The sequence below is a fragment of the Schistocerca americana genome, chromosome X, assembly GCF_021461395.2.
Source record: "Schistocerca americana isolate TAMUIC-IGC-003095 chromosome X, iqSchAmer2.1, whole genome shotgun sequence".
Taxonomy (NCBI): Eukaryota; Metazoa; Arthropoda; class Insecta; order Orthoptera; family Acrididae; genus Schistocerca; species Schistocerca americana.
The window spans coordinates 111,495,053-111,508,877 of record NC_060130.1 but is presented as its reverse complement, the minus strand read 5'-3'; the positions used below and the strand labels follow the sequence as shown (position 1 = coordinate 111,508,877).

At 42.9% G+C, this 13,825-nt stretch overlaps 1 protein-coding gene across 1 annotated transcript in view; it reads right to left on the bottom strand.

The window, feature by feature from the left end:
* Positions 1-13,825, bottom strand: part of LOC124555806 (ecdysone 20-monooxygenase) — a 173,972-nt gene that overhangs the window by 55,407 nt on the left and 104,740 nt on the right. The window contains exon 4 of the mRNA XM_047129867.1: positions 4,219-4,417. Within this exon, the coding sequence (XP_046985823.1) occupies positions 4,219-4,417 (199 nt within the window). The remainder of the gene's footprint in view (positions 1-4,218; positions 4,418-13,825) is intronic.

Genomic DNA, 13,825 nt, shown 5'->3' with positions numbered 1-13,825 from the left:
ACGAAGTGTTTTTGTGTTGTGTATGTGAGCTGATGATTAATTAATAACAGTAACTATATGCATATTTAAATGCATTATGAAGTATTAGACACGTTCACAAATGTTTATTAAATATTTTGAATGTCATTTTTATTCTGCTGATTGCACTGTGTTATAAACAGCCTTATTTTCGTTTCATATTCCTCGGTACAAATATGTGCTGCATTTGAAGATGGCCGTCTCTCTGATGTGCACTCACGACTCCATGTTACTTCCATTTGAAATTAATAGCATAGCAGCTGATCGGTACGAGGTACGCACACGCATGAGTTGTCAGAGCGTGAAGACAACAATAAAACATTCCCCCTGTCACATGCTCTAACCCAGCGGTGGCCACGCTACTTAACCCCCTACACTGTGGTAAGCGGTCAGCTTTACTTAGCTCATGGCCAAGTTCAACAACGTCGATTAAAATTAAGTACGTGCTAAAATATTACTGTCTCTGTAAATATTTATTTTTCTTACTGAATAGGAAAACTACACTCTTAAAAAGCTCTGAACGTTACTTGACGTTTCTGTATTGGGATGTTAGTTGCTAGATGAATGTTACTATAAAACAGGGCTGAGAATCGTGGGAAGCACCAATACTCAGTTTGACGACCATTCCGGTAGACCTTTCAAAATGTAGTGTCCCATTTATCTTTCTGTCAGAGCTTGCTTGAGTCTATAACAAATTCCTGCGTCGTTAAAGTCTCTGTGCATCCAGAATTGGAAGAGGAAACGATAGGCAGAGAATTATGCCTTGGATCAAAGCCTAATGCCAATTAAACAAATATCAGTAATTTCACAACACCGGCCGTGAAAGCCTGCACTCTAGAGTTGCATTTATCTGTGACAGAACGGCCAACAGAGTGCATTATGTTGTTCGTGTTTAGTGTTGTTACCAGGTCTGCTACGGTATTTAATGTGCATGAATAACGTCAGATATTGAGTGGTCACTGTGAAGGACACGAGTTGCCGCGTACCCGTGTGAGACAGCATTATCAGAACATAAAAAAGTTTGAAAAGAACCTCACTGTAGGGCTGCTGATATGATACCGATAGTCTAAATATCAATATTTCTCCAAATAAATCGATATATTCGGCGTCACATCATTCGCTGATATGTCGATATCAAAACGGTCATATCGACTTTATTGTTATTATATTTTTTCACAGTCTTCGGAAGATATTTGAAGTTGTTCTTTTGAAATTGTAGTAGGATATAATTTTATTTTCACTGTGTGAAGGAGTCTAACTACTTTTTGAGCTTTTATCACGTCCAATCTTTCTCTTTGACTGTGCGAAGCAAGTATATGTGGCACAAAAGGAGAACTCCAACTGCACTGGGGGGTGGCAGTGTGAATGGAACAACTAGATTTCCGATGTGAAGAAACAGCACACCAGTTGCGTTAAAAAACAATTTTAACGCAACTAATGTGTTATTTCTTCACGTCGAGATTCTTAGAAAACAGTTGCTGAAGATGATGAACAAAAATCTAAATGACAAGATTGGTCTTTGCGATGGCGGAAGCGTGTGAGGGGAAATGCTGACGTAATCGGCTCTCGACGCTACCAACAGAAACTGCAACGTTTAGCTTCACCAAGCGATTTTGACACTAAAACTGATAGGTCGCTGGCGTTTGCAGAAATGAAAAAAAAAAAGAAGACCAGGGAAGTCGACATGAAATGTTCCGGACAAATCCGATACGTGACCAAATCGAGCGATGGATCCATCAGACACCTTTTACTGTGCCACTTACACGCAGTTAACACTGATAGCAAAGTAGTTATCGCCAAGCGTGAACGTACATCATTTTCCTTTCAATTCTTGCTCTAATGAGGATAGACAGTCTGCTAGCTTACTTAAATATACAGCTTTAAAACCGGCAGTATATTTGTAATGTGCCGTCGATACTTTTATAGTCAGGTACGTCGGTATTTTTCCTCCGATTTATCGATACGTTGTTTTATAACAAGTGTCTGCCTTCAAAAGGGATAGTAGGCTTTCTTTTCTGAGAGGAGTTGCAGGTAGCACTCGCCATGCACTGAAAATTAGTTCATCCTTCTATAAAGAAAAAGAATGTTAGAAATAAACAATACCAATTTTCTCACTGCCTCATTAGTTCATGGTTTAATAAAACACCTACAAAAACTAAATATCGTTTGTCTTTCATCATTTTAAAAATAAAGTGTTCAAAGAAATTTTTTGTTTTCATTCCAAAGTTTAATAATGCGCTATATTGGTGATGGTGGAGGTACTGGGAGGGGCGGGAGACCAGCTAATATCTGACTACACTCTGGGATAATAGTCTTAGGAAGGTTGAGAATCGCATTCATAGAGTGTCCCACGCAATTTCAGTCGGAAGTAATTCGCTGAGGCGAGCCAGAACCTGTAGACCCATTATGTCCTAATGTTGCATGTACTCATCCACCACAACTACCATGGGATTGAAGATTATCTCCTTCCAGACCAAAATTACCTATGTACAGGATTTTATTGGTCCGCTCACGGTCGACAAATTTGCCTCGCGAAGCAGTGAGCACCTCTGTCCACGTCGATTATTGCACGCACGCTAAGGGGTCTAGTACTGGAATACCATATAGAGCACGTGTTATATGTTGCCGCGCCACTTTTTAGTCGACATATTGCTGCTCGGATGCCACGTGTTTTCGTGGCTTTAGATGATTCATTAACTTAAAGACATAGGTGTAGCGTCGCGGAAAGAGCAAGAAGAGGCAGTTATGATGTCCCGGATGGATATTTGAACCTGCAACGAAGTGTGAGGGTATCTAGAATGAATATTTTAGCTCTATAGCGAAGTATTTAGTGTTTTCAAACTTCTGTAGACAAAAACTGTCACGGAACCCGCAACCTAGTCTTTCGTGGACAATGCTCATACCATTGAGCTATCCGAGCACGACAGCTTAACTTCTGCCAGTACGTCTCTCCTGAATATGTTCTCACGATATCCTTTTTCTTCGCGGAATTCCTGTGTGTAGGTGAGCGTTGGTGAATTTTGGGAAGAAGGAGAGAGACAGTGCAAGGTGGTTCATGAGATGTGCCTGGATAGCTCAATGGTAAGAGCAATTCTCCTGGTCCGGCACACAGTTTTAAGCTGTCGGTATAGTTACGGCACGTTAGTTAGGATATATTTTAGGAATAGAGCACAGCAGATTATTGTAAAAGGCACCGTAATACAGGATGAGCACAGGGTTTTCCCGTAATTATAACAATATATTGCTAAGGAAGTATCGTAGACCCGCGCTAGGTAGCTGAGCGATCTAGGACGTCTTGGCACGGTCCGCGCGGATTCCCCCGTCGGAGTTTCAAGTCCTCCCTCGGCCATGGCTGTGAGTGTCGTTCTTAACGTAAATTAGTTTAAGTTAGATTAAATATTGTGTAAGCTTAGGGACCGATGACCTCAGTAGTTTGGTCCCATAAGAACTTATCAAAAATTTCCAATTACTATCCTAGATGCAGCCATGCGGGTTGTTTGAAAGGGTATTTAACCTCACACAGTTATTTATGGATACACTCCCACATCTGTTCCGTTTGTTGGTCGTGGAATGTTTAGGTGATACCCAAGTACTTTCCACATCTTTGCCAAAATCTCTTCCTGACCGCCTTAGCAGCATATTGTATTCGTGCCGAAAGAATCTGCATATCGCGATCTGGTGAACTGAAGGCCACAAAAAAAGTCAAGAGGGATTATACCTGGAGAACGTTGTGGCCACGGTGTTCGACCGTCTCTGCTGATCTATCTGTCCAGAAAGGGTTCATCCGAGAACTGGTGAGCAAATACCCCCCCCCCCCCCCCCGGGCGCTCCATCCCCTTGTTGCAAATTTACCCGTGGCCGTTATTAGAACTGTAACCACAAAAACATCGTGTGTTAAGCTAGCTGTATCTAGTATACTTACTTCCTTAGAAATAAATTTTTACAAACATGACTTTATGCACGCCCTAGGAAGACGAAAAGGAAGACCACGGGCTTTAAGTTGCGTGGAAGTTATAAAAACCGTGCGTGAAAATTCACTTAAGAAGGAATGAGATTGAGGACGACTAAGATTCGGGATGCGGAACAGCTTCAGGAGCCGCACCAGACTCCAGTTCTATTCAAACTCAAATGGCAAGTACCGGGCGGACACAGTCGCTACCCGCTTTGGATATCAGCAGCGTTAGGAGTGGATGTACTCACTCGTTGACGATTCCCACAGAAGCGTAGCGGTCGGGCCTGGAGCGGCGGTACGTGCTGACGATCTCCGTGGGCGGGCGCAGCGGCGCGCGGCTCTGCGAGCGCAGCACCTTCTCGATGTCCGCGCCGCTCCTCAGGCTCACCACGGGGTGCTTCCACACAGCCTCCTCCCGCACTATGTCTCCGTATCTCTCGAACATGTCTGCAAACAAAATATTCTCGTACGGAAACGTTGATCCTAAACGTCACCCTAACACCGTAAGCAAAAGTAGCGAGCCACGAGTAAAGTATCGTATCGATGGTAGGCAATGAAAACCTCGTAACTCCATTTTGTTAAATTTTACAGGAGAAGCAAAACCGGTTTTTAAAAAAATGTACAAAGTGATACGGATAATGTTGCTACATGTGTAACTAAACAGTATAAGTCTAGGCGCTACAGTCTGGAGCCGAGCGACCGCTACCGTCGCAGGATCGCATCCTGCCTCGGGCATGGATGTGTGTGATGTTCTTAGGTTAGTTAGGTTTAATTAGTTCTAAGTTCTAGGCGACTGATGACCTCATAAGTTAAGTCGCTTAGTGCTCAGAGCCATTTGAACCATTAGTAGAAGTCTAGTTTTTGACAGATCAGAGAAATCCATGCACTTTCAAATCTCTCGTCGATAATGGAGTTAGTGGGTACTGGAATAATGAGGTTTCACAGATAGCTGGAGTTACGAGGTTTTCATCGACATACTGATTACGAAAAAGCTAGTGCCTTCAGCTGGGCCCTAGGCAGATCAGTCTGCGGACCGGTGGCTATAAAAGAACCAACCGAACGGGAACCCGACTCTACACTTGAAGATGACGAGTAGGAAGCTCGTCGAAACGTTGCGATAACACGACGCCGAGACTCGGCTGATAACCTGAGAAGATTTCATCAATGAAATTCGCCGCGAAGTCTTGCATTCCCACATAATACTAACACTTATACCGAATTTCAACTATAAATGTGGCCGCCTCCGTAGATAAGTGGTCATCTCGGCCTGCCATGTGAAGGACCTGGGTTCGATTCCCGGTAGTGCCAGGGATTTTTTCTTGGTGGCAGGAATGGTAGGCGGTGCACTCAGCCTCGTGAGACCAACTGAGGAGTTCTCGACCCATCAAAAGCGGTTCACAGGTCAAGAAACCTGACAAACACCTGTAGAGCGGTGTCCTGACCACATTCCCCTCCACACCGCCTCCGATGACGCGGAGGCTGTCTAGGGCCAGAACGCGTAACTTTACAGTAAACATAATCAACTTAAAACTTTAAGTCATGTTTCAATGAAATTTCCAGTGTAACACTATATCGCACCGATCGACAAGATCATATAGGGTGAATCACCCCTTCCTTTCCTGAACGGTTCAAGACATGGGAACAAGGTTATCGGGAAATGATAGTAAGCAAAGGGGTACGTAATTTTGTTATATGGATACTGTTCTTAACTCTTGTAAGAACAGAGATCACGACTCATTACATTTATTGGGTATTGAAAGATCTCCTGCCTGATATTTTAAACATCAGGTCGCACATAATAAAATTTTACATGTAATGGTACATTGTTCCACATTACTGGCAAAACTTCTTTTGAGCAATGAAACAAGGGTAGTAAAAATCAGTTACAAAGAAAATTAAATTAGTTGTGGGAAAACAGAGTGTTAAAATAATAAATTTTAATAATTTAGAAAAAAATAATAGAATGATAGGTAAGGGATGCTCTGTAATTTTTCAACTGTTAAAACAAAATATAACGTATAAATTATGTTTCGCGTTGCTATTCCAGGTGGGACAGCCTCGGCAGAAACATCGAGCTTGTCGCCCCTGAAGTAGCGTACAAAATTACGTCTTCTTACATTACTTAATGAAGTACATCATGAGTGACACTGTGTGTATTTGTTTCGACTGTTTAAGAACTAGTACCACTTATTATATCTTTTAAGTGTTTATCTAGGGCATACCTATTGCACTGTTTGTTACTATAACTAGACGTAGCTCTACATGTTGTATATGTGTTGTTATGTCGTATGTTTGTGTGCATGACCAGTGCCATAGGCGGGAGAGAAGCCGCAGATGATGTTCAAAAAACATACTACTCGAAGCCGCAGATGACTTGAATCTCATGAAATGCTGGGGAAATAGCCAATTTTTCGTGTCGGGGAATCAGTCGAAGCTAAATCAGGTCTGTGCAGAGGATATTCAAACAAATATAATTTGAAACATGTGAAGAGCGCTCTAATTTTTGTGGCGATGTGCGAACAAACACTGAAGTGCAGCAAACAATACGTCCTAACTTAATCTAACACAACTTTTATTTTTAACTGCTTTTGTAACATTAGAAAATATGATAAACAAAAAGTTAAAATACGATAACATACGAACGAGTTTACACTATTCACAGGCAGATGGCGTACACAACTTCCCTCCCTCGCGTTAACTGACGACTGTGCCGCCGGGAAAGACATCCGACCACAAAGTTAAAATTAAAAACAAAAGAAACCAAATCATGGAACAGCAGACGTCAGACGACGTGATAAAACATAAGAAAGAGAAGGAACTGGCAGCCATCAATTTTTTTGCTTCGTACCATAAAAAGAAGCAGTTATACGCCTTTCTGTCTCGAAGGACAGCGGCTGTAACCTCCTCCGAAGAAAATTTCTGGTGGCATTTTACAGCCTTCCGCGTAGCGAACTGATGTGAGATCATGAATACATTACGTTTCTCACGACATCCACATATGGAACACATGTCTCATCTCCTGTAACAATGTGCTCAGGAGAACAATAACCTTCATTTGCGTACTATAGCGTCCCGTAGTGTCTTACAGTTATCAGAAGGAAATTGGGACATTCAACGACAACAAATCTTTCGGTCACCGAAGGTGCTAGTTACCATTTCGTACAGAAAAAAACATTCATTGATGACTAAAAACTATCCTCCACTCCTTACCAAATGTAGACATGCAGGCACCAATGACTCAGAGTACTGGCACTCATAACATTCTCCCCACAAAGCGCTCTAATTTCACAGTGAATGTATTTTTTAAATTTGTCGCTAAGAAAGACTTCTTTTAGCGATCGCTTCTGGAACTGAAAGGATTAGCCAGCAGGGTTGCGGATGCGATTCTGAATGTTTGTTGCACAAGAAACAACGACATAGCGATCTTCTTTCTCACAAATGAAAGTGTGCTGGCCAAAGCTACATTAGATGTACATTACATGTTATTGCGTATCCTCTTTCCAGCGCGTCCTGGAAACGGAATTTACTGTCAGAGTTTCCCAGGTATATAAATGGTTTGATAAATAATTTCGATGCCTCTCTGACGCTGTTAATACAGGACATTGCTGTATACATAAATGTTTTTCAGTTCCTGATGTAAAAAAAAAACCGCTAACGTTGAATAAAAACAAATACGACGAAATTTTCATAAACTAAAGAATTTTTCAAATACTTGAAAGTTATATTATCGTGACCACGGGCTGGTATCAGCAGTTATCATCGTTTTCAGCAGCCACATCACACGATCTAGACGTCACTCAGTGGGGTGTTGATACCTGTTCGCGGGCATCTGCGGCCGAACTGTCAGTAGAACTAGCACAGCTGCTGGAGGGTCGGTGACGATACTGTCACACGGACAATACTTCGCTTGAAGAGGTCCCATAGCTGTTGAAATGGATTAAGATCACTGGCCAGGTAATTATTTTGAACTCCTGCTCGTGTTCTTCCGGATGTTTGCGAAAACCTCTAGCCGTTTCGCGAGGTGCGTTATACTGTTGAATAAATCTTTCGCGAAGTAGAGGATAATCTTACTGTGCATGTGAATGAGATTGTTGACTAAGGATTCAAAACGAAATCCATCAGGTATGTTGCGCACAGTGATTACGTCATAGAAATTGTCATGTCGACGTTTCCCAGCTAGTAAGGGGACCCACACTGCCTTGTGTTCTTAGCGTTGGTTGCAGACCAGTCGTTTTACATATTTCTTCTAACATGCCTACTTGTATCCTCTGTATTAAGCATATAATACGGCTCACAAGCGCGGTATCCATACTGAAAATTAAAAAAATTGTAGAATCGCTTTTCTGTCAGTCAGCTGATATTAACATAGGCGCGGAAACCATCCATCTGCTTCGGAGTCTCTTCGTTCGTCTGTTGTAGTAGACACTAGTCTGTTTACCCCTTGGCTTATGTGGGCCGTGAGATGTTCAACTATACAGATGCGGTTGACCTTCATGTAGAGTGCTAGTCGATGTTCACCTCAGACGTTCATGGCATTAGGACCTCCGCCATATCCATAGCCATTATTCACTGATGTGACATTAGTCCAGTCACGTACATTTGCACAGCAGAAGTACTTTATCAACTCAAAAATTTCCCCATTTCAAAAAGGCTATCACACTTATCGCGAAAACCTAGTGTTATCACTTTGAACACGTCGTTTCGTTTACACATGGAGGCAATAAGCGATAGACGTACAGACAGCACATGAGCCCCCTAATACTGGCTGTCTCAAAACTTTATGGTCAACATTACACAGACGGTAGAGGCTCTTATAATGAGACCTTTCGGACTGGGCCTGTTCGATCTTCTTCATACAATGCGTAACCAAATATGTGAAACGCCCAGAAGACATGGTCGGATGTCAATATAACTTCGCACAAGTGCGCATCGGCGGGTATGGGAATGATTAGAGTTACAATTCTCTGTGCCAGGTAGAAAGGCCACTGGAGTGTATTAGTGATGGTCATGTTTAGTGTTGTTACCAGATCTGGCAGGGGATAATTATATTTTACAGGTCTAATACCACAGGGCCAAATTTAGGAACAAATCTCCATACTCATGGGACGTGTCAGTACATGAAATTATAACAGAAAAGTAATAACAGATAAAATAAAATGTTTATGAATCCTAAAAAGACGCCACGTTATAAGTTCAGGTAAACGCAATCAACAATATAACACAGCAATTGGTTTAATTTTCATGGAACTCGTCGAGAAAATAGGAGGAGTGAACCATGAGAAAGCTCTTCAGTTTAGATTTGAAAGCGCGTGGACTACTGGTAAGATTTTTTAATTCTTGTGGTAGCTCATTCAAAATGGATACAGCAGAATAATGCACGCCTTTCTGCTCAAGAGTGAAGGCCGTGCGATCCAAATGCAGATTGGATTCCTGCCTAGTATTAACTGAGCGAAAACTGCTAATTCTTGGAAATAAGCTGGTATTGTTAACAAGAAATGACAGTAAATAATATATATTTTGAGAGATCAATGAATAGAGGCCGAGAAGAGGTTCGCGAACTTACACCACTTATTGCCCGAACCGCCCGTTTCTGAGCCAGAAATACACTTTGAGAATGGGAAGAGGTACCAAATGGTTCAAATGGCTCTAAGCACTATGGGACTTAACATCTGAGGTCATCAGTCCCCTAGACTTATAACTACTTACACCTAACTAACCTAAGGACATCACACACATCCACGCCCGAGGCAGGATTCGAACCTGCGACCGTAGCAGTAGCGCAGTTTCGGATTGAAGCGCCAAGAACTGCTCGGCCACAGCGGCCGGAGGAAGAGGTACCCCAAAATTTAATATCATTTGTCATATGATAGTGAAAATAGGCGAAGTAGAGTCCTTTTCGTGTCGAACTATTACTTATTTCAGATAGCGTTGTAATAGCAAAAGTGGCAGCATTAAATCTTTAAATAGGATCCTGAACATGCGCTTTCCAGGACAATTTACTATTTATTTGAACAACTAGAGTTTTTAATTGTTCAGTTTCACTAATCATATGCCCATTCTGTAAAATTAAAACGTCGGAAACTGTAAAAACTCGGCCTTACTGTGATCTGACGTTAGTTTATTTTCTACAAGTAATGAAATTTTATCTTGAACTGCATTTTTTAAAACAGTACCAACGTTGCACACAACATATTTTACTACCAAGCTAGTGTCATCAGCAAACAGAAAGGTTTAGAATCACCTGTAATAGTAGAGGGCATATCATTTATATAAATAAGGAGCAGGGGTGGGCCTAGCACTGATCACTGTGGCATCTCTCATTTAACCATGAACCCACTCGGACCCCACATCATAGCCATTCTCAATACTGTGGCTAATGACCTTTGGATGTCTGTTCTTAAAGTAAGAGGTGAACTAACTGCGAACTACTCCCTGTATTACATAATGGTCCAACTTCTGGAGCAATGTTTTGTGATCACACAATCAAACGTCTTAGTTAAATCAAACAAGATGCCTAGCATTCGAAATATTTTGTTTAATCCATCCAGTACCTCACAGAGAAAAGAGAATATAGCGTTTTCAGTTGTTAAACCACTTCTAATACCGAACTGTTCATTTGACAGCAATTATGTGAGATGAAATGATCAATTATTCTTACATACACTGTCCTTTCAATAACCTTAGCAAACACTAATGGCTCAGAAATTGGTCTACAATTGTCTTCATTACTCCTTTCTAATTTTTTTATAAAGCGCCTTTACTGCTGAGTACTTTAATCGCTCAAGAAACTGACCATTACTAAAGGAAAAATTAAAAATATGGCCAAGTACAGGACTAACATGTGCAGAGTAGTACTTTACTAGATACTCCACAATATCCATAAGGGTCACATGTTGAGCGATCACTGTGACGGACAAGGAGGTGCCACATATTCGTCTGAGACAGCGTTGTCAGCACCTAACAGAATTTGAAAGTGGCCTCTTTTTGAGTCTCCGTTTGTCCGTCTGATCGAATCGTGCAACATCTTAGTTTTCGGGTTATTCAGATGTGGCAGTGCCTCGATGTAGGTCTGTTTGGGAACGTGAGGTCAAGGATGTTCGTTGTCAGCGTAACGGTCGGCCACGTCTGACCATCACAAGGGAGGATCGCTGTACTGTGAACCAGGAACATCGTAATCCATTCAAATCTGCGCCTGCCATCCGAGAATTACTAATGAATTCACAGCAACATTCTGTGTCATCTTTCACCATTGGTCGGGGATTAGCAGCAGCCGGAATAAGAAATAACCCTTCCATGTGTAGGCTGCCGTTAATACAAGACAAACGGCTGCATCTGAAGTGATGCGAGAACCGGGAAGCATGGACTGCTGATGTATGGTGTAGAACAGTGGCCCTGCTGGCACTGAACACAACCTCACCATTTGGTAACAAATATTGTACCATGGGAGGGACCTGAGCTGCCAAAATGGTCACATAATCCTTCACAGTAATGCGACCTTGCAGAATAAGCATCGGGCCCATCCACTAACGCGATGTGAGTGCTCATATCATCACCGACCCCTCGCCATGTTTCTCTCTTTCGATGTAAAGTCGGCCAGAGTTTCGAAACAGTTTGAGAAAGGACTCATCCGACCACATAACATTCTTCCATTTCTCCATAGTACAGGTTTTATGGCATCACCACCACTTTTTCCTGTCACCGGCATTTGCATCACTGATGAGTGGTTCTGTAATTCAAGTTCGCCCTGCAGTTCCCTGCTTAAAGAGCTCCCTTCATGTTGTTTTGGTGCAGACAGGGTTCGCGAATGTGACAGTCAGTTCCACAGTACTTTTACAACCATCGTCCTCTTATTTTTCCTCATAGACCTCTTCGATCACCTTCCGTCACGATCACTCAACACACACTTTTGTATGAGTCGTTACTTAGCTGAAAATGTTTTCCTGCTTTCCCTGTGTGAGATTTAAATTTTCGATGCGGTGCCTCTGGAAACACCAAACAGTTTGGCTCCCTCAGTTACGAAAACACCCACCATACGTGCACCAACAATGTGTCCACCCTCGAATGCACTTAGCTCCGATATAATACACTCACAACCACACTTAACTCTAGAATGAAATTTTCACTCTGGAGCGGAGTGTGCGCTGATATGAAACTTCCTGGCAGATTAAAACTGTGAGCTGGGCCGAGACTCGAACTCAGGACGGTAGAGCACTTGCCCGCGAAAGGAAAAGATCCGTAATTCGAGACTCGGTCATGTACACAGTTTTAATTTACCAGGAAGTTATACTTAACTCTGTTCTGACCACAACTGACATCGGAAATGTATTGAGAACATTGCACAGCTACAGTTCGCGGTTAAATACAACAGTGCAACCTGCAGGCTTAGCTACGATCTGCAGTTATGTTCAAGTATATGTCTCCCGCTGTATTTCCATATTTTGTCCTCCTCCTGTATCTCTATGAACAGTCTGGGCGATGTTGAGGTACTTCCGCGGCCAGCAAGATATCCACACCTGGCCCCAGTATGTGTGCAATCAGCCCCCGTGCCAGTATCGAGAACATCAAGGATCAGTTACAGCTATTACGGGACAGTTTGCCCTAGGAGAGGATACAACAGCTTTACGACACCCTCCTCAAATGAATCAGGGCATGCAACCAACCACAGAGGGTGCACGGTCATATAGATGAATGGGCTGATATTACCAGGTTCTCTGTAACTTTGACTCGATTTTGTAACTACTGAAATGACATCACCTTGTCTTTCGCCCTGTTAAGTTTTATTCAGTTTCCTGCTCCCATTCTGTGGGCTTCCCTTTTTTTGTCACGAAGTGTCAATACGATATTTAAATAAAACTAAAGAATATACGCTGAGATGCCAGAGACTGGTATAGGCATGCGTGTTGAAATACAGAGATACGTAAGCCGGCCGCTGTGGTCGAGCGGTTCTAGGCGCTTCAGTCCGAAACCACGCTACTGCTACGGTCGCAGGTTCGAATCCTGCCTCGGGCGTGGATGTGTGTGATGTCCTTAGGTTAGTTAGGTTTAAGTAGTTCTATGTCTAGGGGACTGATGACCTCAGATGTTAAGTCCCATAATGCTTAGAGTCATTTGAAAAACTGGTTCAAATGGCTCTGAGCACTATGGGACTTAACATCTGAGGTCATCAGTCCCCTAGAACTTAGAACTACTTAAACCTAATTAACCTAAGGACATCACATACACCCATACCCGAGGCAGGATTTGAACCTGCGACCGTAGCAGTCGCGCGGTTCCCGACTGAAGAGCCTAGAGCCGCACGGCCACCGCGGCTGGCAGAGCCATTTGAACCATTTGAGCAGGCAGAATATGACGCTGCGGTCTACAACGCCTGTATAAGACGAAAAAGTTTCTGGCGCAGTTGTGAGATCGGTTACTGCTGCTACAATGGCAGGTTATCAAGATTTAAGTGAGTTTGAACGTGGTGTTATAGTCGGCGCACGAGCAATGGGACACGGCATCTCCGAGGTTGCGATGAAGTGGGAATTTTGCCGTACGACCAATTAACGAGTGTACCATGAATATAAGGAATCCAGCGAAACATCAAATCTCCGAAATCGCTGCGGCCGGAAAACGATCCTGCAACGAGGGGACCGCCGCGCTGTGTAGCCCCGCGGTCTCAGGCGTCTTGTCATGGTCCGCGCAGCTCCCCCCGTCGGAGGTTCGAGTCCTCCCTCGGGCATGGGTGTGTTTGTTGTCCATGGCGTAAGTGTAAGTTGGATTCAGTAGTGTGTAAGCTTAGCGACCGATGACCTAAGCAGTTTGGTCCCATAAGATCTTACCACAAATTTACAAGGACGGGACCAACGACGTCTGAAG